Below are 27,042 nucleotides of genomic sequence, written 5' to 3'. Positions count from 1 at the left end.
TAAATGAATAACCAAAACAATGCTTTTGGAAATTTTGAAATTAAAAAGAAAAAAACGTGATTTTTCCTTACATTTCTAAAATATTTATATATTTATATATATATAATTCTATCTAATTTTTTAAGTATAATTTTTATAAGTTCTAGCTAAATACTTGTATTTTGTTTTTTTTAATAATATTATCTCTAAACTTCTTCTGTTTACCCACTGTTGTCTCTAAAATCCAACCTGAATTAATATTTTGAGTGCGATTACGAGAAAAAAAATTCACACCAATCAAAATCACTGACACAGCCGCGATTTATTTTTTTTTTACATTATTTAAATGACGTTCTCTTCGTTTTTAATTTGAAAATTGGAAAACGACTGCTGATCCACTGTTTTTTCTCATATTTTTCGTTTATGATGGAAAATCATAAAAAAAATAACAAAAAATTTCTGCAAGACTTAGAAAAATGTAAGGCAGGCAATGTTTTACACGAATTACACAAACATTTAAATCGCAATTTTCTTTTTTAAATGCGACATCGACGCATAACCTTAATTCGTGTGTGATATGACATAAGTTTATATAAACATCTAGATTTTTTAAAAAATTCTAAATTCAAAAAACACTTCGTCTTTAAGATATTACATTTTCTGTAATATTTTCGCGCTCAATTTCATTCTGAAAGGTTATGTCTCTGAATTTAGAACTTTTTTTTATAAATATATCAGAAAAAATAAAAAAAAAAAGACGACGATTCATTTTCTTAAAGTACAATATTTTTAAAATATTATTTTTTTGTTAATTTTTTTGAAATTTTTTTTTTTTTTTTTTTTTGTACAAGTGGCAATTTTTTAATTTTGACACTTTTAGTATCACAAAGGCGATAGTAGTTTTTTTTTAGTAGTTTTAAGTGCATTACATTTAGATTTAAAAAAAGAAATACACGATGATCCACGAAAATCCACGGGAAAATGGGATGATCTTTTGGAACATGGTGTATGGTTTTTTGATGAAATGAAATTTGAAGTGTGCAAAGCTGATTTTTGAGTGTGATGACGATACATTTAGACAAGGATGAAAGAAGATAGAGAGAGAGAGAGAGGCGCGCGCGCAGATACGAATTACACAGAGATTAAATTTAGCACAACAATACGACACTTATGTGGGTATTAGACTATTGTTTGGATTATATTCGTAAATTTTCGTAAATGAATCATACATGATCGTTATTAAATTCATTAACATGAAATTAACAGCGATCCATGATGCAACCTTAATTAAGACAATATACCAGATTTTTTTGGTCTTATAACAAAAATAATACATGAATAGTACAAAAGAAAAAAGTGATATTACTAATATCGGATTAAATATTAATATAATCGATAAAATAAAATCCCAAAAAATGTCTAATTGTATGATTTCACGCACTATGGGTTTCACTTTCACGTAGTATTTTTTAATATATACTTGTATTAGATACGCCATTTTTGTTTTTGTTCCAGAAAATGCTTGGTATCTTCCTGACGTTTGTTTTTTTGTTTCTTTTTTTTTTTACAAAATATGTGTGTTTTTTGGGTTTTTGGTTTTCCTTAAATAATTTTTTTTTATAAATATTTTATATATATATAATATATACTTTTTTTTTTCCTTAAATTTTTAATATTTAGATATTTTTTGAAAGAAAATTTTCATAAATATATTTTTCAAAAATATTCATTTGTTTTTTTCTTTTATTTATTTATTTATTTTTTGGTTATGTATTTATTTTATTTTTTCACGACGAATTTTTGATGACACAAAAGCTGATTTAGTTAATATGAAAGCTGAAAAGAAAAAAAATACAAGGATTATATTAATTGTTATGTAATCGAATTTGTACTAATTGAATTTAGAAATAGTCCAGGATCTAGAAACATTTAAAAGGTTTAACATTTCAATTCGATTGATATATACTTCATATAAAAGAAAAATAACTGGAATGATTTTGGTTACAAATATCTATCGCTGGATCCCGGCCTAAAAATTGTACTAAAGTATTAATAAATAAAAATAAATATCAGCTTTGTATTGTCTTCGTAGAAAAATTTATCATGTTTTGAATGGATTCAAATCCCAACAGTTGCCGAGGAATGTAATAAGTTACTGAGAAAGTCATAAATTAATGACGAAACGTTCAATTTATTTAAATTAATTCATTTATTCTCCTAGTCTTATTTCTTACGAATTAATTGAGAATTTTTAATATAATTAACAATTTAATTTGATGAGGAGTTTGCGCCCTGATAAAAAAGTTCGATTAAATTCCGATTCAAATTTCCAATTCATTCCGCTTGAATTCAGATTCAATCCAATAGAACCGAATATGCAATTTTCAATTCGATACCATTCATGAACTGGAACCAATTTGAAATTTCCGATTAGTTCTATTGGGATTGAATCAGAATTCAATCGGAATGAATTGAAAATTTTTTCCAATTAAAGTTCGATTCAAATAATTGCTTTAAAATTGGAATGAATCTGAAATTTTTTCTAATTGAATCCTATTCATTCCGATAGGTTGAATTGGAAATCTCCGATTCATGAATCGGGCTTTTTTATCAGGGCGGAATGTAGATTCAATTTTAAAGAACAAGATATGTAGCTGATTACATTGTCAGTATTTTGGTGATAAGATAAGTGTTCAATATCGATATTGGCTTAATAATATTGATCGTGTGAGATTAGCTGGATGTTTTGTCATCAATATTTTTTAAGTCAATATTATTGTTTCAATATACTCCTCAGACGATCAATATATTGTTTAATATCGATAATATTGACCGTGCGAAGCTAGCCTTACAACTTTAGTACAATTTAAATAAAATAAAATAAATTTTGAATGTTTTTCATACATACCGTGTTTGACGTATTTTGTAAGTCAATGACACACTTTATAAGAAAAAATTTTTCACATATAAAAAAAACACCACAAGTGATATTTTTTTTTGAATTTGTTTAAATTTTGATAGTTGGAGGGGTTGTTTTACTGTACTCAGTATTGAATGGTGTCCAATAGAACGTATGTGGGTTGTGGTGCCAAGGAGTAGGGTATCCCAGTTGCATCAGCTGTCAGAAATCCATTGCTAGACTATAATATCCATAAGATAGATTTTTGATTGTCTACACATATATAGATTTTATACCATGATTTTTTTATACATTTTTTAAACAAAATCCACTAAAAACAAACACTAAAAAAATTACTTAAAATGATTCAGTCATATTAAACATGAAAAAAGGGGGAACCTTGCATCAAATCAGATATTTTTATTGTAAAGGGAATGTTAAATCCAAGTTTTCGACCTCGGCAAACGACCGGATCATGCCGAAAAAAAAAAAGAAAAATGTCGAAAATGTTGACCAGTTTTTGTCGATTTTGACCCGGAAGGGCTGGTTTTTAATCAAAAATTGTTGTTTTCATTTTAAAGCAGGTTAAATTTGCAACAATTTGAGATAAAACCGGCTTTTATACAATCCATAGTTTCGGAGATACAGCTTTTCAAAGTTTGCCTATTTGGCAAGTTATGTTTAGATTTTACGCTAACTTTCGAGATAAAACAAAAGTTTAAATGTAAAAAATGTCTCTCATAAAAAAAAAATAAACAACTTTAGTTTGGAACATTTTTTCGTAAACATCACTGGTTTTCGAAAATTTTCGATAAATTATTTTCCAGAATGTTTCACAAGATCACTAGTTTGCTCCTTCACGGGTAAACAGTGATGTTTACGAAAAAATGTTTCAAACAAAAGTTGTTAATTTTTTTATAAGAAACATTTCTTTCCATTTAAACTTTTGTTCTATCTCTAACGGTTTACTAGATGAAATTTTGCGAAAAATCGCATAACTTGAAAAAATAGACAAACTTTGAAATAAAGTGTTCAAATTCTTCTCTGTCCAAATTCAATTTCAAAAACTACCGTGTTTTACTTCTCTTGCCCTCGATTACCCGCCTTTATGCTTAAATTTGTATGGGTTTTAATTGGATTTAGGAAAAATAGACCGAAAAAAATTTCTGTAATAATAGTATCCCATTTTTGAAGGGTTTAAAACTTCAGAATTCAACCAACTCCTCTATAGTCGACAAACTCAACCTAACCAACTCGTAATTACAACAATACTTCGTTATTTTTGATACGGAACCCTTTTTTGAAAATATAATATAGCCCATGTTACTCGCTGATAATGTAGCTTTCTATAGGTAAAATAATTTTTTTCGATTAACTTACGAAACATAAGACCTCAAAATTTGAGTTTAAGTTTTAAAATCTATAATTTTCTGCGACCTAATATTTTTCGAATACTTTCGAATTATATATAATAACATCTCCCTGCCTGCTTTTCGAGTATAGTTGCTGCTTAAGAGCCACTTATTCGCTATGCAGATAGCGAAAATTAAACATTACATTTAGCAGCGACGAACTTTAGCAACAACAAAAATTATGTCACTGTCCAGTTTCTCTTGTTGTGAAAGCACAATGAACATAAAAAAATCAAACTGATTTGAATCTTTTTCGTTTGAAGCACGATAGCTCGTTATATTAATACACGCGACAGCTGGACAAGCTCCCATGTTGCTACAAGTGTTTGATTCGTGTCTCGCCTTGTACCCTATTAGTCGTTCGATATTATTATAATATCGTTACTGCGTATATATTAGTACAGAAAGCTCCATGTAACAGGGTATGCATTTTATTTTAATAAAATGAAGTATTTGATTCAAAAACAATTATTTCATAAAGAATTTGTATGAAAATGGAAGGGAGGGTTGGTGGGGAAAGAATGTTTATAGTATGGCTAAATTAACTCAGAATACTCAGAAAGGTTCTCAATTATTATACTGTTGTCAGTTGGTAATAATTATACTCTGTATATATGTAATATATATCAGAGTATACTAAGTTTAGTCCCAAATTTGTAACGCTAAAAAATATTGATGCTACGAGCAAAATTCGGTTTAGGTGTTCATAAAATCATCTAATTAGTCCATTTCCGGTTGTCCGCCTGTCTGTGAACACGATTACTCAAAAACGAAAAGAGAATATCAAGATGAAATTTTTATAGCGTGCTCAGGACGTAAAAAGAGAGGCTAATTGAGAGGCTAATTTCGTAAACGTCACTGTCTATCTGTGAGGGTGCAAAAGTAGTAGGACAAAACTTTGGTGTTCATTTTCTCCAAAACTATAAAAGATAGAAAGTTGAAAATTTTCAGGTAACTAGTGGCCTTGTGAAAAATTCTCGAAAAACGAAAAAAAAACTCTAGAAAATACTTGTAATTTATAAATATTAAACATAACTTCTCTAAAATACAATAATTCGATTTTCTGAGGTTGGCAAAACTAGCTGTTGCTGTACGCTCAGAGTAGTAGATATATTCCATAGAATATTATACATAGAGAACGCCATGGCCCAAAATTTACAATATGAAGAATGAGAGAGAAGACTGCCAGTTCCTTTGTATCCTTGTCTAGTCTATATGTCATTGGCTAGATATTGTTACATTACACAGTAGCAGACAAAAAATGTCTATGCATCATATGATTATGACATATCATTATAAAAAGGACACATAGGAACTAACTGGCAGTCTTCTCTCTTATTCATCACATCGCATCCACTTACAGGCTAAAATATCCCTCGCGTGATCTGTGTGTAATATTCTATGATAACGATTACGAGTTGAATAGACCGCCTTCATGTAAAATTGGTGTGGTTGATTCTAGATACAATAGGATGTGAGCCATGGTATATTACGATGCACGCTTTGGATGCTTAAAGCGTAGAAAATTATGGATTTTACCCGGACAAGATATTGCAGCTAGTATTTTATATTTTTAAATGGAAAAAATTAATTGCAATTGAAAGATAATAAATATGTTTTACTCTTTGTTATACAAAAAAATTTTTTATTTTAATGAATAGTTTTTCGAGGAAAACTTAATAAAACGTTTGATATCCTAGTGCCTTTGTATACTAATGATACAATTTATATAGGTTCTCAGAAACTAATAAAGCATTATTCTATACCAAAGGCGATGTTATTATTTTCTAGGAAACTTTGGTTAAAGCAATATTATTTCTAAATGCAATATAAAATGCTCTTTGAAATAAATTGTATGTAATGAAAAAGTTTTTTTTTTTTTGTTATTTGTTTCTATGTCGATATTCCATACGGATATCATTTCAAAACATTTCTAAATTTTTATAAAAATATCATTTTACTAATTGGGTGAAAAAGTGTACCATGAATGGCAAAAAAATATTACTATTTTTGATGGTAAAAATTAGTGTCCGACCGAAGGTTCGGTTTTGGTTTCGGCCAGTTTCGGATAAAAAATATAGTTTCGGCATCAGTTTCGGTTTCGGCAGTGAATTATCGCGCGTCGTTCGGCTAACTTTGCGTGAGTTCGTGTCTGCTCAGTTTGCCGGTCAGTCCGGTGTAAATTTTGTTGTGACTTTATGTGTTTTGTAGTGTAGACGTTCTTGGATTTGGTTTTATTAATTTTAACCACCCAAGTAAGTAAACAAACAAACAAAATGATGTTATCTCCGTTACAGAAGTATGCAAAATTATCTCGTTGTCACAGTTATAGAGGTAACTATGACGATAAAGTCGAAAGAGCGAATACCAAATATAGAGGTTTGCTTTGTCCCACTAACAGAGGTAATTCAGTGCCAAAGTGTTAGGACCTCAAGATGAGTCCCAGTTAGGAAGGTTTCTCACTTGTCCAGATCCCACTTAACCAAGTTCCACTGTATAAATAATACAAAAAATATTTTGATTGTGTTGGGTTTCGAACGCAGTTTTTTTGAATGGTAGTCCAGCAGTAACACCATTAATTCACCAGGTTGAATGAAATTTTTAGCATGATGATAACGCTAGTTCATTGCAAGTTCTCATTTTAAAAATTTTAAAAAAGTAAATCAGATTGATGCACAGGCTTGAACGATTAAGGTCTACTCTCGCTTACATATTTAATTTTTAAAAATTACATTAAGAAAAATTATTTTCTAGAGAAATATTTCGAAAATGGATGGAAAACTTTTCAACGAGCTAGGTTTGAATAGTTTTCAACATTTCTTTTTAGTAAAACCAACATACTACATTAACTTGAACACCCAGTAAAAACACACAGGATATTTTATTATATAAATAAAATTGACTAAAAAGTCTCCTAAACGTGTTTGAGCTCAAATTCGATTGAATAGTTTTATCGAATGCGTTTTTTTTTATGATATGTAGTATATTTTCTAGTTTATGTGCTTTTATGTGCTTTTTTGTGGGTGTGTTTTGTTGTGTTGTGTGCTACACACACTAAACTCAGGTGGAAAATGGAACATAAGGTGTGCTTATTTGAGTGTACCACATCATGTTCAACAACACACCCCTCATTAAATATGAAAAACAGCCTTTTAATTATTTAAAAGTATTTTACCGAGTGTTCAAAGTAAAACGATGTAGATTTTTATTTATAAATTAAACAATCGATCGCGTCATTCAGACATCCAGGAGTTCCCTTGGGAACTGCAAGCTGCTCTTGAATAAGGAAACCATAAGCGAGGCCATTCTTAGATGGAGGAAAGAACGTACTTGTGATACAGCAAGACAGACATAGTCTATGCCCAATCGTAGACGTTCCGAAGATCTTATATCACTTCAATGAACCTATGTAAGCAAAATCGTTGCCGCTATTACAGGACACTATCTAGGCAGTAGGCACGCTGAACAATTGGGTTTATCAGTGCATTACAGATATTTCAGGAGTTGTCACAATGGGGGAGAGGAAGAAACGCTGTTTCATCTTCCCAATCACTGACCAGCTCTTGCCATGAGGAGAATGACTCATTGGTCGCAGCCTTTCGTTGGCGACCAATCCGATCTCCACTCCCTCTTCTCCTTCACAACGGACCCTATGGTCTAAGTGTGTCTCACTCCAGGATACTCTAATCTAACCTAACTTAAGAATTCAGCCTGTTTACGTTGGATTTCTGGCCTCAAAAATGTGAAGTAGGGAGACAAACTGGCAAAGCTTGCAACAGAAAGGGACTGTGTGGAGATTTTGAACCAACCGCTAGTATCGATTGAATCGTTTAAGGATCTTATCGATAAAATTACAGAGAAAAGATCAGAAGAAATGATTGTGTCATTGTTCGAAACTTGTAGCCGAAGATTCATAGCACTAGGACAATGAGACAAATGAATCATAAGAAGAATCTCGTCGATACAACTACGAGAGTTATCACAGAACATTGTGCTATCAAGATTAACCTAAAAAAATGGGGGATCACAAATGATAATTTCGGCAGGAAAAGCGCTGAGGAAAAAGAACCGAGTATCTACTGTATTGATGCCTGGCAATGGGGAACCGACATTCAATAATTTTGAGTCGGTGGTTAAAATGGTCTGGCGGTTAAAACTAGCATCGACTAAAATGAATCAAGATGATATGATGTTTGAAAATTTTGTGAAACATTATGTAACATAATCTGTTGATGTTGTTTCTATAATTTTTGAACACCCTGTTTCCATATAAATATGTTTCATATTTTCTAAATGTCATATTTAAAAACGCACACATGTCAAATTTAGATTTTGTTTTCACATTTTTAATGGATTTTGTTTTGTTTAATAAATCAGGCATAAAATACATCTCATACAAATCTTGTAAAAACATTTCAATTGTTTCCAAAAAAAGGGCACGATCATTCAAGTTTAAAAAAAATGTAAATTTTATTGAACGACCCCACTAGATTTTTATGGAGGGGATTTTTATATTATATTCTTTATTAAAAATAAAAAAATCTGTATATTTGTAAAACTGTAACTAGACCAAGCAAATTAGTTATTTTTTATCAGTTTATTTTTGTTAATTTCGTTAAAAAAGTAATTTTTCAACGTAGAGTTTTTAAAAAGGATTCTCGGAACCCGCAGGATCTGGCTTTTCAGGCATTTTGTGGTTATTTTTCCACAATGACATTTTTGTATGTCAACAACTTCGTTTAATATTTTAAGATATTAACATCAAAATCAAAAATCAATACATATATAGAGTTTTTAACTTGACATACACGTAAAACTTCAAAGAAAAATGCTTCAAAGTAAAAATGTTATTTTCAAAGGCACATATCTTTTCAGGTTCAATTAAAACCTCACTCTGATTCATATCTGGCAAACATTAGACGAACATTAAAATTAGAAAGTTGTTTTTTATAAAATTTATATAATTAGTAGATATATTTTGCGAGTACGAGTAACGAAAATCCTTTAAGAAAATTAAAAACCTACAACTTCATGTTGAGAAATTCCTGATTTGCTCGGACTAAATAGTTATATACGCAGCACAAATTCAGCACTAAGACAGGCCAATGCCTTCTTTCAGAGGACCCTGCATAAATCCTGTGAGAAAATTCTTTCTGTGATTTTCAATATATGGCCACCAAGTCCGAAAACTCGTTTTTCGCTTACAAATGATCAGGACTCAAATCTCACTCAGGATTTAGGAAAAAATAGGCCGGAAAAAATCTTCAGAACCCAACCAACTACTCTATAGTCGACAAACTTAAACCAGGCAACTCGTAATTACCACAATACTCCGGCCTATTTTTTCCTATTTTTTTTTTTTTTTTTTTTTTACTATATCACTGATTTGTGATAGAAAACATAATTTTCGGATTTGGTGACCAGTGAAACGTTTGATTATCGATAATAGTCAAATTTATCGAAATGGCTTTCCTATAAGGTTTATGCAAGGTCTCTTGTGTCATCGTCCAATTTTTGCTAAGCAGTCAGATTATCGGCCAAAAATTAATAATGTATAAGCTAAAATCGCACTAGAAAATTAACAAACGCATGGAGAAAACTTGTTATTTCATAGTAACAGCTTTGCATGCTTTTTCAGTAGCAAATGTATTTCCAATCTTACAGTTCTCGATTTAGTAGTTTAATTCTAGTCAAATTAAGCACTACAAATCCATCAATTTTTAGGAGACTGTATAACGTTCCCATAAATTATTTTTACGTTACAAGTCCCAATAAAAATATCTACACGACAAATTTTTCCTTCTAGAAACTTTTCGAATTAAATGTTTTACAAGATTTGACTTATTTCAGTATTTTAAGAGCATTTTCATAGCTAGCCAAATGTTAATGAAAGAACCCCGCGCCAATTTTAAGGAAATTAGTTCTCGTAATAAAAGAAAATATCATCGAGATCCAATTTTCATAAGGTTAATGCGAGATCCTTTATACATGTTCGGTTTCAGTGAATGCAAACTCGATATACTTGACCGTTCAAGCCGCAGGAATGTAAATATCAGAGTTCGCACCAAAAAAACACTCTCTTACTAAATTGCACGCCATGAATTTAGCCAATATTTTGGTATTTAATGTTTCGTGACAGGCTAAAGAAACTGACAAGGAAAGCGTCGTCCAAAGCGTGACATCACGTTTTTCTTCGGACTTGCGTGTACCAATCTTTTAAGTAAAAAGGTTTTGTGCGCCATGAACTGTTCTTTCTCGTAGAAAAGAGTGTTCTAAGTTCTAACAGTTAGTGGCTAGCTAATTAAATTTTTGCTCTTAAAAAATGAAATTAAAAAAAAAAAATCGTATGATTAAAATTAACTAACCGGTACATGTCCTGGATACGTTGCGTACTGTTGAGGATGAGCTCCAGCTGGCATATACATAGGAGGATATAACATTGCCGGATAACCGGCCGCGGCAGCTGCCGCAATAGCTGCCGCGTTTTGTGCAGCTATATTCTGTTGTACAACGGCCGCTGTTGCTGCACACGCCTGTTGTTGTTGCTGTACAGCAGCGGAATTCGCCGATTGTTGTGTAACTGAAACAGGTGGGCCACCTGTATGACTTGTTGCCGCCCCACCTGGATATAACGCTGCAGCTGGATAAACACCACTTGTTGGATCCGCACCAGGTCCACTATTTGCTGGAATCGCTGGATTATAGTAAGTAACACCACCGTTTTGAAAGTATGGACCGTTTAATGCTGCGGCCGCATTTACAGCATTCGCTGCTGCCGCTGATGGGAAATAACCAAAACCAGCTGCTGCGGGACCTGCACCTAGAGAATAACATTCTCTACTGCAATTACCATAAAAATGATATGTCTTCTTCAATCCTTTTGCTAAGGCCGCTAGGACATATTTTCATTCAAGTTTTATTATTTTTGATACAATAATAAATTTAAACTACGAATTTTTCTGAGATTGTAAAGAAAAGAAGGTCATGATAGTTTTTTTTCTACGGTTTTGAAAAAACAAATCATTTTCATATAAGCACTTCCAATAAAAATGAACACTTCAAAATTCGAGCAGATCAATTTATTGGGAGTCATTTTTAAAAGCAACAACTTTGAACTTTGTTCTCTGTAAGTTTTCCTGCTTCTAAATTCGATTTGCACGTTATCAATATCAAGATTAGCTATTTACGCCTCTGTGGAATTGTATTTAAATTACAACTAATATCACAGATTAGAAAGTGCTCAAAGAAAGACAGGTCCAGACACTCCTCTCTAGCCTAACAATTACTGCCCTCTCTTAGAATTCCCAGAATTCCTGGCTGCAATAGTCATTAGAAGGTTACAAGGCAAACATGCCTGCTCTCATGTGAATGTTATACAGCTTGCTTTAACATTCTCGTACTTGGCAAAAAATTATGACATATCTAACCTTCCATCTAACAATCCTGTGTAGCCGTCAGTGTCAGCGACTTAATTAACTAGTCTAGGACGCAGGATCTCGCAGAGAACGGTTTAGTTCTTTCGAATCAATCAGTTTAAAATTGAGATATCGATATCAGATCTTCAAAATCCAATTCAGACTTTCAATAATATACTACTCATTTAGGGAAAAAAAGTAAAGAATATGAAAACATGTGATCTGAGACATTCTTTACTTGCTCCCGTGGTGTTTATACTATTCTTCTGCTCGACGGAGGTGGAACTTCTTTTAGTTTAGTTGACACTTTCTGTTTGGAAGGGAGAAACAAAATTTTTATCTAGTCTGCACAGAGTTTGTAACGGTTGGAAATAATTTACTTGAGAAGTATGCATTATTATTATGCTAGGAATTATTATGTTACAAGAAACTCATTTGACTAAAACACTAAAAACATCCTCATCGCTCAGAAAATTACCACCTTATTTCAGTTTTTGCCAATTTTGACCTGGAAGGACTGATTTTTCATCAAAAACTGTAGTATAAAATATTAATTATTGTATAAACATTACAACTTAAGGTAATAACAATAAACTGTTTTTATAAGGTTTTAATAAACTTCCTAAAGACTCGCGTACACGAAGGTTCATTTTTATTGAAATTATCTAAACATATGAGACCAATTCATAGACAACATTGTATTAATAAAATTTGTCTATCCTACTAGACTAGTGACTACAACGATGTTGATCGGTGAATGACACGCTAATCCCATATGACAATACGTTTGGATAAGGGGGTATATGGTGAGGTCGAATACAAAAGAGATGTCATGACAAATGTCGATAGCTTCTACAAGACAATATATTCTACATTGAACACAAGTTAAATATTAAGCAATTGGTATACCTGACAATGTAGGTATGGCTGTTAAACCTGGCGGACTTCCTGGTGTTGTTCCATCCAATGGTCGTGAAAATGGCTATAAAGTGAAATGTTATTCAATTAAATACAATTTATTTGTCGAGTTGAATCAAAATATAGTTTTGAGTCCACTTTTCCGTTTGTTCATGGTACTTAGGTACATGATAATAAACGCTTACGTGTTAGGAGTGGTCTAATTAATTTCACTCATACATTATTATTAAATATAAGGTAAATAGGGAACTGGAAATTGAAAAATCAATAATACAACATGCTCAAAATGACACGGTTTAAATTCTGTCAAAAATAAACTGAGAATTTTTTATTTGAAAAGGCCGCTAACTCACCAAAAAAGGCTTATATTCTCATGGCAGGGAAATCAGCTGTATTGAAGGCAGTGGCGTAGCTAGGTGGAGAAGGACCATAGTGCAAAGAGAAAAAAGGGGGCTCCCACCATCCCTTTCCCGTTTCTATTACTTATTATAGAGTTTATTATTTATTATCTATTACTACTGAGAGAGTCTGTGTGTACATTTGAACCTCATTAAGTCGTAATCCTCAGTAAGCCGAAAAAAAATGCCATTTCCTTCTGCTGAATACCTAAATACGCTTATACTCTGTAACTCGAATTTCCAAAAGCTGACTCGTATATATAAGTCGAAGTTAGTAAAATTTAATGGTGTAGTAGATAGTAAAATATAATCGCGCCTTTCTAAGTCGAAATTTTAGCAATTAAAGCCTCTGTATCTCGAACTATACATGTTAAGTCGAAAACTCATTAAGCATTTCCCTTAAGGTTCGAGCTATCGAGGTTCCACTGTATTTATATTTAATTTATTTACGCATTTCACTAATTTAAATATTTAAAACGATTAGAATCAATGAACCTCCTCCTTTCTTTTCAAAGTTTTAAGGGCCCTTGGAGTTTCGGGGCACTGGTGCTTGTTCTATCATAACTACATTGACTGAAGAGAATTTTCGTCGAAATCTGTCTGAATTGAGCAGCAATTGTAATAAAATTCAAGTCCAAAAACGAATACTTTTCTCTTGAAACCAAATACTTTGAAAGGAGTTGAAAGTAAAACCCACTGTATCTCCGAAAATAATTCGAATTTTGAAAAATCCGTTTAAGAACATATTCTAATAGTCTAACCTCTAAAAATATGCAAAGAAAAAAAAATCGATTTCTTTAAATTTCTAGACCAGAATACTGCCTTAAAAATAATACATAAGAGGAAAATGAATCCCTAGCACCTAGACCAAGGAGTCCTCTATGTCCTCCTTGAGAATAACTTCACCCGAAGACCAGACGTCTCCAGGTAAGAGATGCTATTTTAAGCATATAAAGATATAAAGTTCTTTGGGAGCCTAGAGTTCTCCCAGGGTTGATGGATCCAAAGTTTCGAATTCAAACATTCTAAACCATTATAAACCAAAAAATACGTATGGAGGATTCATCTTCCTCCATACAGGTGTTACAAGTGGGGAAAGGGATGGTTAATTATCCTTGCATGAATAAGGACGAAATAATGTATGTAATGGAAGTAGTTGAACGAAGGTAAAACCCCTGGTATTATAATATTTTGCCTCCTTTATTATTTTCAACAAAAAAAAAAAAAAATAAATAAATAAAATCAAAAATAAAATGATACCAACCTGTTTTTTAATTGCAGGCGCAATATTTAATTTTCGCTCTCTGAGTACAATATTATCAGCTTCACGTTGTAATCGTTTCGCTTCCTCTTCCGATTCAAACGTTACAAAACCATAACCTTTTGATACACCAGCACGATCCGAAATTATTTTAGTTGCTTTTACAGTACCATATGTGCTAAATAATTGGGCAAGTTCCACTTCAGTTGTATTCGCAGATATACCACCAACAAATACTCTGTTTGGTACTAATGTACCTGAAAAAATACATAAAAAATAATGATGTTAGAGACGATTTTATTTTGACAAAGTATAATTTTTTTATTTTTTTACAGATTATAACAATGTGGTCGTTTGAACATTAAAAATTGTTCACTTTTTTTTGTGATTTCTATAAATACGATGGCAATTATTCTACCCACGTAAAATAAAAAATTCGTTTCGTTCCTTGAAAAATTAACAATAATCGTAGGTAATCATTTTTTTAACTTCCATCTACACACCACCACAGAGTAGTTTGTAATTTTTGCGATATAAAGAAATTTTTTTGGTCGAAAACAAGGGCGTCCTCAGCCGATGGCAAATAAGGAGGCAAGTTGATTTATGGAGAATAGGAAAAGTATCAATTCTAGGTATGTTCAAGTAAATATATAGGAGAAAAATTTATTTCTAATTTCTAATTTCTTCTAATTTCATACTAAGCCCATTCGATAATATTAAGAGGGTTAAAGGGATCAATTTTTGGGAGAATCATTTTGATCAATCTCTAGTGAGGGGTAGCTGTCCCTATCTGCCCTCCTTTGTCGAAGCCCATGGTCGAAAAGGTTCAGAAGAAAATTAAAATTGTTTCCCTAATCGGTAAAGAAGACAATTTCCGTAATTATATTTGGATTAAATATGTTGTTAAAAAAAAACTTAACCCAAAATTTATTAAAAAAAGTGCGCTTGTTTTCCCATTTAAAGAATAATTTTCCGAGAAAATGTCTAAAATTGGTCAACTTCTTTCTCTCAACTAACCAAGGCAATGTAATTCTTATTAAATTTCAAATATTAAATGTAAATAGTTTACATGTTTCAATTGAAACTTCACATGGAAGTCATGTGAGTTTTGACACCATATTTTATTTCATGTATAAACAATAATCATAAATTTTTAACGCATTTATTAAATGAATTTTAATTATTTGCCTGTATTGTATAAATTTTTAACGGTCTAATTACTTTACAAAAACTTGAAACGGTAGTAAAATTTTATCCTAAGAATTATCAAGCTACAATAGATAATCCTACGCCATTTTCGCTATTAAATATTCAAACTGTATAAATATCTATTTAGACGATCACATCAAAATTTTATCCAATTTTGATAAACAAAGAATGTAATTCTACTAAATTTGGGTCATACTTTTCAAAATGAACCTGGCTCAAATAGATTTCAAGAATGCGGGGTCCTGATCACGGAATTAAGCACATGCGTGATAGCTATCAAAAAACTAACATCACCGCTGAAAATAATGACCCGAAATTAGTAGGTTTCAAAAAAACTTCCAATGAGATCGGATAAAATTTGCCTATGTTATCAACAAAATGGAATTTTTTCACTTTATGACGTCATCAGAATCCAAAAAATTTAATTTTGCTCTATCACATTCAAATTTTATCCAATTTTAATAAACCAAGTATGTAATTCTACTAAATTTAGGTCATAGTTTCCAAATTTGTGATCAAATTTAACCTAGCTCTAACAGGTTTCAAGAATGTGTAGTCCTGGCCTCAGAATGAAGCACATAAGTGATAGCTAGAGAAAAAGTGACATCATATCTGAAAAATTTTATTTTGCTCTATCACATCCAAATTTTATCCAATTTTGATATACCAAGTATGTAATCCTACTAAATTTGGGTCATACTTTTTAAATTTGTGATTAACATTAGCCTAGCTCTAATAATTTTCAAGAATGTGGGGTTCTGGTTCCAGAATTAAGCACATACGTGATAGCTTTCTTTACTTACATGACATAAAAAAACAAACGATTCCGTAATCAACCCTGTCTAGGCACGGTATTTCAACAATTAACTCAGTCAATTGATTTTTTTCACTTGTTTGTATTACCAATACGTTCTCTCAGGGAAATAATGGCGATTAGCTAAGTCATACTGATAATGGCTACATTGTAGCCGAAATACGTATTTATAATACAAAAAATTGATTTATGAATTGGGATAAATTTTGAAATAAAATTTCAAAAATCTAGGGATCTTATCAATTATCTTTGATAATTTTACCTTAGGCTTATGTTTAAAGGAAACCAAAAATATAAAAAATAAATGTTTTAATATTAAACAAATGGTTATTATTTTATTCACGAAATAAATTCAAAACACCACATGAAAAACACAACACAGTTTAAACAAAAAACATATTTCATAAGCGACAATGTTATTCAGACAAAGTATAAAATAGTCACCTAACCTATAAACAAATAAGTTTTTAATATCACTTATTTCATAATTTAATTATATGTTGATATATAAAAAAAACACAAACTAAAAACGTATAACCGTAATTAATTTAACAATATATTAGTATGGTATTATAACTGAGTACCATTTTATTTATTAATATTAATTAATTAAAATAATATTATTATATTTTTAGGTTATGTTATGTTCTCTTATACTACTACATGTCAACCATAAATTTAGAATTTTATATTGTTGTGTTCACTAGCTTCGCTAGAAAACGATGGTGAATATATATATATGTATGTTGGATGAATTCGGTCGTATTGGTGTTATTTTAACCCGGTAAATAAACGTTTTCAACGTAGTCTAGTACCTCAATAATCGCCCCGAACAACCTAATGTGTGATATTTATTATAGACAAGCGTCTCAAAATAGATACATTCTTTTTTTTTTTTCATGCAAAATTTGTTATTTTGCTTTGTTAGTGAGCTCAAATTTATTGATTTTAGCAAAAAAATACGGAAGAATATTTTTAATTCTATTGTTTTTATAAATAATACCTCCATATTCAAGATAGATTAATGGGGAAGTGTAATACAGTGGATCCTGAGACATCAAGGGACCTGCAAAGTTATCCACTTATAGATGTATTCCACTTACCTAGTGTCTCAGATATTTTGGTATAAATTAATATCTGTCTCATTTACGGAGGGTTCCATTAATAGAGGTTAGAATGCAGGTTATTTCAGTTATAGAGGTGCGATTATTAAATAAAATAATGTATTATTAATATCATTGCTGCTTCAAAAATTATGAATAGGTTTCGCACGAAATCTTGTGTCTCTTCTTTAATCATCGATCCACTTACCGGAACGCAGTTTTGTTACGAAGTTGCTTCCTATGCTTTCCTTGTCCTTCAGAACATTGTGATTGAATTTTATCTTTATTCAGAATTAGTTTACAAAGAGTAGACTTTGGCAAATTAAATTCGACACAGACTTCATCGCGTGTCTTCCCAAAAACGGATATTAGTTTCAGTTTTTCACGCACTGATAACAATTTGAGCCTTCGTTTCTACATTTTTCAAATAAAAATTCGTATGATAGATTAGAAGATCAATGAGGCTCAAAATAAGTTAACTGTGGAATTTGGGGGTAGAATAAGAAAAAGTAAGCAAATAAAAAGATGCTATTTCAGTTCGCAGTTACAGAGATTAATGCATTAAAATTCACACGCTATTTCAGTTATAGAAGTAACTATGATAAAATCGAAAGAACGAATCTCAGATATAGAGGTTTGCTTCGTCTCACTAACAGAGGTAATTCAGTGCCAAAGTGTTGGGACCTCAGCATGAGTTCAAGTTATGGAGGTATCTCACTTAATCAAGTTCCATTGTATTCACTAGGTTCAAAGTTGATTCGTATTCATTGTATTTCGTACCCTATAAATAGTGAAGTTTAACCCGTCAACACTCGCGTTATGAGCATTTTGCTCACGCTCTATTCGAAACATAAATAACTTTTATTCTACCATGTATATATGAAATATATCATAGTATATTAAGATTAGGCCCAAGTTTGTAACGCTTAAAAATTTTGATGCTACGAACAAAATTTTGGTTTAGGTGTTCATAAAATCACCTAATTAGTTCATTTCCGGTTGGTTGTCCGTCTGACAACACGATAACTCAAAAATGAAATAAGATATCAAGCTGAAATTTTTATAGAGTTCGTAAATGAGCAACCTAGGCCAATTGGGTCTTGGGTCCGTAGGACACCCAACTTCTAAATCGTTAGAGATAGAACAAAAGTTTAAATGTAAAAAATGTTTATTATAAAAAAAATAAACAACTTTTGTTTAATACATTTTTTCGTAAACATCACTGTTTACTTGTGAGGGCGCAAATTATATAGTATGTATTTTATGGGAATATCTATTAGGTATGTGAGTGTGATATGTATGTATGTGTGGCTATCTAAGCGTGGCTACCTTTCTTTACTTACAGTCAATTGTTTGTTTTCACTTGTTAATTAAAACATTTGAAGATAAAGGACAGTAGTCTATTACGTACCGTTGCTTTAATCGTACCGCGCGATTTTCTCATAACAGATGACTTTTTTTGAAAAACCGAAAGAAAATTTATAAAAAAATTCATAGCGCAGAAGCTGCGTTAGTTAAGCAAATTTCCTCAGAGATTGAAAAAATCACATTTTTCTTAAAATCGAATAGGTATTGGATTTTTAGTTTTCCATCAATTTTGATTTCGAAAACTTGTAGTCTAGGGAAAAAATCACACTAGTACTTTTTTACTTAAAAGTGATCAAGAAATACAAAAATATTTTTTATTTAAAAAAAATTCAAAATTTTGTACTTCTTTTTGATACCAAATTTTATTCAAATCGGACTTAAATTGCGACCGCTAGAGATTTTACAGACACATAAACGCATATATATAAATTGTAACGACGGTCATTTTTGACAACTATTAAACAGGATCGATGAACATCTGAAGAAATTTTTTCAAAATTCAGTACAAAAGTAATAGCTCTTTTCCTTCGGCAATTCGCTGGTAAAATTGAGCAAATTTTTGTGTCCCTACTAATGTAACACAGATTTCATGAAATAGTTAATTTTATTGCATTCGAGTGTACATTATATTAAACGGACAAAACCACAAAAGTACAACATCCACCTTGGAAAATGTCACATAAAAGTTGCATAAAACATTTCCCTGGAAAATTAGAACATTCATACTAGACAAGCAAGCAAGCATCACATATACCTAACAGTTCATGTATGTAGCATGCAGCGATGCTATTCTGTTTTATCCCGGTTCAAAATTGGGGTTAAACATATATATTTTTAAACTATCATTATGGATTTTTATTATTTTAGATATAACAGTTGACAGTTCTAATTTTACAGAGGACCGCTTTAACGTCGGTCATAATTTATTATTCAAATAAGAGTGAGACATGCATATAACACTATCTCATACTTATATAGTCCATATGGTTTGTAGATTATGTATTCTCTATCTCTATATATTATAAATGCGAAAGTAAGCATGTTTGTTTATTTGAAATTACCATAAATTACAGACTTCTGTAAAAATATTCAATATAAAATATTTCACGGCCATCTTCTCTGATAAACTCAATGAATAATTACTATTATACATTTAAAAAAATATAAAACCATACATATGTTTGACCTGTGTAAAACAATGCTTACCATTACTTCGAGTGAAATAGAAAGGGGATAAGCTAGAGCAATCATTATCAATCTTTAATTTTAAACCCAGCGAAGCAGGTGAGTATCACTCTAGTATATTATAAATGCGAAAGTAAGCATGTTTGTTGCGCTTTCACGCTAAAACTAGCGAATGGTTTTTAATGAAACTGTACAGCAATATAGCTGATATATCAGAATAACACATGAGATATAATTTATAAAGATATATTAATAAAAAAATATATAAAAATAAAAATTAATTTAATTTGACATTACCATAAATTACAGATTTTTATAAAAGTAGGCATTTGCCATTACCATAAATTACAGATTACGGTAAAAATAGTCAATATATAATATTTCACGGCCATCTTTTCTGATATACTCAATGAATAATTACGACTGTTATACATTTAACAAAATAGAAAACCATACATATATTTTACCTGTGTAAAACAATCCTTACCATTATTTCGAGTGTTATAGAAAAGGGATAAGCTAGAGCAATTATTATCAATCTTTAATTTTAAACCCAGCGAAGCGGATGGGTATTACTCTGGTTGTTATTTAAATATGATCCTATGAAAAATTAATGGACTTCTTCATACAATTCATGTAGGAAAAATCACTACTGCGCTTGCACTTTTAACGTAAATATTATTTAGGGGAATTAACCTGTTTAAATTTTTTTAGATTGTCCATTTTTCTGGTTTAAAAATACATGAAAATATGATTTAAAGATATACAAACTCCAAGGCAATTTTGGATAAAAGGCTTGCTTTTTATACCATGTATATGAAATATATCAAGGTATACTAAGTTTAGTCCCAAGTTTGTAACGCTTAAAAATATCGACGCTACGAACAAAATTTTGATATTCGCACCGTGCGTGAGTGTTTTTGGAGGCGCTTCCATGGTAACTATATACTACTTTAATTATAGAATTGTATGGATGCATATATAATTGTATGGATTGCAATTATGACTTACATTGAAAATTTAATATGTATTATTGTCTCACAAATTTAAATAAATAATTATGATAATTTACATTTGAAAAATAATATTTGTGCAATTTGATTTCTTATTTTCACAATTTTAAATCCATTAAGATTAATTAATTAGTGTTTTTCAATCATTTTAATTTGACATTTTCTATAACATTAACATGTAAAGAACTGCAAATTAGTCATAAAAGCCTCCTCCTCCTTTTTTGTTTAAAACAAAAATAATTTTTATTTTAAAAAAATTCAAAATTTTGTACTAAAAAAATTATTTCAGGTGTTCTACCAACTTAATTTAAAATTAATCTTGACCGGATATTAGATTAAAGAAATTAAGAAATTTAGGTGCAATGATAGATTAAAAAGATTAAAATCAGTCTTTTGGTACTTGTATGACCAATTTCATAGGTTTTAAAAGAGAAGAAGAAATACGAAATTTCCTCAAACATTTAAGTAACTTCATCAAACTGAAACACAATAAAGAGATTTCCTGAGTTTTTGGCTTTTCACTTCATTACATAAAAATCCGGACTTTTATCATTTTGATCTAGCCAAAAATGATATTTCTGCAATAGAAGACTGTAAAGCGAATGAAAACTTCGTGCTTGTCTAGAAAAAGAGAATTTTTTTTCAAATACCTAAAACACATGCCGGAATTTATCACAAATTTAGGTTACAGATCTTGGATAATAGAAATACCGTTTTTAGATACAATAACTTAATTTTTGGCAATTTTCCACAATTTATTTGTCATGTACACGAAAGTGTACAAAGCTTTTAGAGACATTAAAACATTTTTTTTATTTATTTTGAAAAATGTATAAATACGATACAAAGTACTCACACGACCTCCGTCTTTTTGTATAATCGAACTTTGAATTTCTACAAGAAAGTTAAAAATTGTGAACACCCAATCGCTAGGTCAAAAATGATGCAAATTTTTCAGAAGTGTGGCACATTTTTTTGATACACCCGGTAGATAATGTGAAGATTTGATTTAACAAACAAAATAAGCCGAATATTTTGTATATATTTTTGAGTTGATGTACATTTTAAGGATTATTTCCTTAATCCATTAGCAGATGACACCAGATGGCACTGCCGTTGCTTTTTAATGTGCAAGGGCTTCATTGAGAAAAGCGTGTAGAGGAAATTAACAAAAGGATTCCGTAGTTTTTTTACACCAAATTTGAATTGAATAAACAAACAAAAAATTATTCTATTTATTATAAATGTGAAAGTAAATTTGTTTGCTTGTTTGTTAATTACGCTTTCACGCAAAAACTATTTAATGGATTTTAATGAAACTTTACAATAATATAGCTCATACATCAGAATAACACACGAGCTATAACTTATAAGGATATATTAAAAAATATATATTATAAATGAAATTTATTCTTTGACATTTTACTGAGCCATCTATGAACATCAATGTGAAGCATAATTTAAGTATTGCTGTAAATATAGTGAACTGAACCTGTGTAAAAATAATCCCTATCCCTATTTCGGGTTTTCTGGAAAGGGGATAAGTGAAAGTTGGAGAAGTAAAGCTTATAACGCGATGGTCTTCAGATTTAGACCCAGCGAGGCGGACGGGTATCATTTCTAATATTCTAATTTTATATATTTTGCATTTGGTATTTCGGCGAGCGTATCAAAACATTGCCTTTGTGTGCTTAAAAAAAATTTCCTGCAAATTGAATAAAATTTCGCGAAGTTATTTACCAGAATTAACTTTTTTTTTACCATAATGACGTAATCAAAATTCGTAAAAAATTGTTTTTGTTCTATCATAACCAAACTTTATTAGATTTTAATAAATCAAATATATAACTGAACTAAATTTAAGTCTTATTTTTCGAATTTTCGATATTTCTGATAATTTGGAATTAACATTCCTACATTTAGGATAGCGGTTTTGCATTGACGTATACAAAAAAAGAAAAAATATAAGTTAAAACAAGTGAAAACAAACAATTGACTGAGTTAATTGTTGAAATACCATGTATAGTCAGTGTTGATTTCTTTATCACATAACACATACAAACATGTGACACATACATAACTGATAATCAAGTATAATACATATTATAAAATTTCCGCCTAATTGGCGCCCTCATGGATAAACAGTGATGTTTACGAAAAAATGTTTCAAGCAAAAGTTGTTTATTTTTTAATAAGGAACATTTTTTACATTTAAACTTTTGTTCTATCTCTAACGGTTTACAAGATTGATTCTACGGACCCAAGACACAATTGACCTATGATGCTTATTTACGAACTTGACCTCACTTTTTACGGACGGACGGACAACCGGAAATGGACTAATTAGGTGATTCTATGAACACCTATAGCAAAATTTTGTGCGTGGCATCAATTTTTTTAAGTGTTACAAACTTGGGACTAAACTTAGTATACCTTGCATATTACATACATGCTTGGTATAAAAATTGGAATAAAAAAACATTCGCTTTTAAGGTTATGCGGATACTCCTTATGTACTTAACTGTAAGATTTTAGTATATTTTATATTTGCTACGGAACCATAATAAAAAGACAATAGAAATGGAAAAAAATAGGCTTGAATATTTAATTACTATTTCCATTAAAAATTTTTCATATTATTCATTTCACCTACAAAATAAAAATAATAATTTTTTTCAAATGTAGAGAAAAAAATATTTTGCCTTTAAACCGCATTGAGTCAATTGGGCGCCGATAAATGGTCTATACGTTATTTATGCGTTTATATATAGTACAGGCGCTGGATGGAGTTGAGTGTGTAAAATATGAGTACCGCATTTTGTCAATTGATTCTTGATCAGAAAACCTTATAGATTAATATTCTGGATCTTACCAGAAACCCTATTGGTCCAATTTTTGCATACCCCCTCCCCCCTCCACAGAAACAGTTAAATGACATTTTTTTGAATCAAGTAAAAGTTACTCTAGATAAAGTAAAGATAAAGAAAAGTTTTCGAGATATTAACAGTTTAATATTTGGAAAAACTCCAAAAAGTTCATTTTAAAAGCTGCAAAACGGGGCTTACAATTACATTTTTGAGCATATCAAAATTCTAAAAAAATTGTTTGAACTTCCTTTGTGAAGTTCAGAAGAGTAATTACAGATTCTTTAATTCTATAAAGCCTTAACTTTTAATTCTTTAAAGATGTTATAATTCTTATTAATAACAGTGTGTAAGACTGAAATATTTAGTATCTCTGTCTTACTTATTGTTAATAATGGGAAAAAACAATTTTTTAAGAATTGAAAATTGAGCCTCTAGAATGAAGTAACCTGTATTACTCTTCAGAACTTTATTAAAGGATCTTCAAAAATTATTTTAGAATTTTGATAAGCTCAAAAATGTAATTGTGAGCCCCGTTTTTCACCTTTTAAAATGGCTTTTTTGGAGTTTTTCCTATCATTAAACTGTTAATATCTCGAAAACGAAGAAGTTTTCGAAAAAATCACAAAGAGCCTTTTTGGCGTTAAATGACCCATAGTACCTAGAGTTACTTTTACTTGATTCAAAAAAATGTCATTTAACTGTATCTTTGGAGGGGGGCGGGTGGTATAACACAAATTGGACCAATAGGGTTTCTGGCAAGATTCACAATATTAATCTATAAGCTTTTCTGATCAAGAATCAATTGACAAAATGCGATACTCATATTTTGCACACTCAACCCCATCCAGCGCCTGTACTAATATATCCATTGGAATTTTTTCATAAAAGAATGAGGGAAATATGAAGAAAATAACTGAATTTATTGTCAAAAAATGAAAATGACAAGAGAAATTTTTTTATTAAATCATTATTATTAACATTTTTTTAAGAGAAAATTCTTCGATATTTTGATACTACGTGTCAATAAAAATATTTTTGTGAAAAATATCACTCACGGAAATAGTCATAATTTTCATATATTTATCTAATAAAATTTCATTACTTTTATATCCTGTCTTTTGTACAGTGTGTAAAATGAATCAGTAACAAAAGTTTTCAAGAGTAAATTTCCTTTGAAAAGTTAATAGTGGTTTATAATTTTTTCTTTTATTTTCCATTTTTCGAAATAGGTACTGATAAAGCTCTCTATGTATAGGAACTAGATTTTCAGACCATATAGGCAAGATAATTTCTTAGAAAATAAGAATTTCTTTTTCTACTTTCTATGAAAATTCAATGAAATTAGATGAAAACAAGTGAAAACAAACAATTGACTGAGTTAATTGTTGAAATACAATGTAAAGACAGTATTGATGACGAAATCGATTGTTTTTTGACGAAACGTAAGTAAAGAAAGATACCCACTCTTAGATAGCCACACATTCATATAAAATTTGCATCTAATTTGTACCCTCGTGGGTAAAAAGTGATGTTTACAAAAAAATGTTTCAAACAAAAGTTGTTTATTTTTAAATAAGGAACATTTTTTATATTCTATCTCTAACGGTTAACAAGATGGGTCCCACGGACCGAAGACCAAATTGACCTAGGTTACTCATTTATGAACTCGACCTCACTTTTTACGTCCTGAGCATGCTATACAAATTTCAGCTAGATTTCTCTTTTCGTTTTTGAGTTATCGTGTTAATAGACGGACAGGCAGACAGACAACCCGAAATGGACTAATAAGGTGATTTAATGAACACCTATACCAAATTTTTGTCGTACCATAAATATTTTTAGGCGTTACAAACTTGGGATTAAAGTTAATATACTTAATAAACACTAGGCATACATTATTTAGAAAAAATTCTTCGCTGTTTCAAAAATTATCTTTGTTCCATCAAAAATTTCATCGATATTAGGAAAAAAAGGCATAAATGGGTTATTCCATATGTGACTGACTCTACATTTGATCCAAAAAGCATTTTATTTTGGGTCATATTATGAATACTATTCTGTTAACGTTTTCAGTTTTATGATATACGCATCAAATTTTTATGATATACGATTTATTTAACAAAATGCAAATAAGACTGACACTACATAGAAAAGGATTAATGATTTATATCGTTTCTGGGCCAAATTACATAAAACAAACACTTCATGAAAAAATATCAAACTATTTGAATCTGGAAATTTGTAACGCTATATATCTGAAGCATGCTGTACCTAGGTATAATAAAAGATTATATACTAAAAATATTTTGACTTCCATTTACAATAGTTGCAAAAAATTGAGAAGTTTGAAAACATAATAAAATCTGAAAGGCTTTATTTCGGAAACTATTCGGTTTATAGAGACCATTCTAGTCTAATGTTGGAGCAAATTTAGTCTACTTTATAACATATTGTTTAACATCTACTTTAAAAGTACTTAAATAAGTACGCCAATCGCCAAAATCTAAAAAAAGGCCGAAATTTTCACGGGTTTTTCGACTTTTGACAAAATTGAGTTCGGCCCTCGAAGTCACAAATATGGATTATTCAATGGGCCAAAAAGTTTGAAAAGACTTTATTTCCGAAAGTATTGGGTCTTCAGAGTCCATTCTAGTCTCATATTGTAGTAAATTTAGCCTACTTGAAAAACGTCCTAAAAAGGTTCTATCAAAAAAATAGACCTTTAGAATTTTAATCGCCAAAATTCCGAAGTCTGCGAAAAATCAGAACTACCAGATTTGATGCAGACTACCCATTACTTTTCGTAACCAATTCCGTCCGGGGAATGCTTAGGGTAGCGGGTTCGATTCCCGCCCTCGCAACAAAATTAATTTAATTAATAGTTGTGATGAGATGGTGTAGTGCATGGTATATGCATGAAGTAGGTGCACTCAGCCTCTAAAATTGAGGAGCTGATAAATGAAATTATCAGCGGAAAGGTGGTAAAACACATATGATATCACAATGGGCTCTATAGCCTAAGTGTGTCCTTCGTGGACAGCCAATATAACCTAATCTAACCTGCGCCCTACTTTCAGACGACAAGGTTACTGAATTTTATCATATTTGTAATAAAATTGCCTATAAATAAAAAGAAAGTTAACTATCACTTATAGCCTGTTTAAAATTCCGCATGGGTTAAGGTAGTTTACTTAATCGTCT

General features: G+C 30.6%; 1 protein-coding gene across 4 annotated transcripts in view; it reads right to left on the bottom strand.

The window, feature by feature from the left end:
- Positions 1-1,769: 1,769 nt before the first annotated feature.
- The window catches only part of LOC123302513 (RNA-binding protein Musashi homolog 2-like), a 44,906-nt gene continuing 19,633 nt past the window's right edge, over positions 1,770-27,042 (bottom strand). For all 4 annotated transcript variants that reach the window (XM_044885470.1, XM_044885469.1, XM_044885467.1 and 1 more), the window contains exons 3-7: positions 14,286-14,539; positions 12,615-12,687; positions 10,656-11,182; positions 2,888-3,119; positions 1,770-1,815 (exon numbers count right to left, since the gene is read on the bottom strand). In XM_044885470.1, the coding sequence (XP_044741405.1) occupies positions 3,024-3,119; positions 10,656-11,182; positions 12,615-12,687; positions 14,286-14,539 (950 nt within the window). In that variant the 3' untranslated portion in view covers positions 1,770-1,815; positions 2,888-3,023. The remainder of the gene's footprint in view (positions 1,816-2,887; positions 3,120-10,655; positions 11,183-12,614; positions 12,688-14,285; positions 14,540-27,042) is intronic.

The sequence above is a fragment of the Chrysoperla carnea genome, chromosome X (assembly GCF_905475395.1).
Source record: "Chrysoperla carnea chromosome X, inChrCarn1.1, whole genome shotgun sequence".
Classification (NCBI taxonomy): Eukaryota; Metazoa; Arthropoda; class Insecta; order Neuroptera; family Chrysopidae; genus Chrysoperla; species Chrysoperla carnea.
This window is presented reverse-complemented; position numbering and strand designations above follow the sequence as displayed.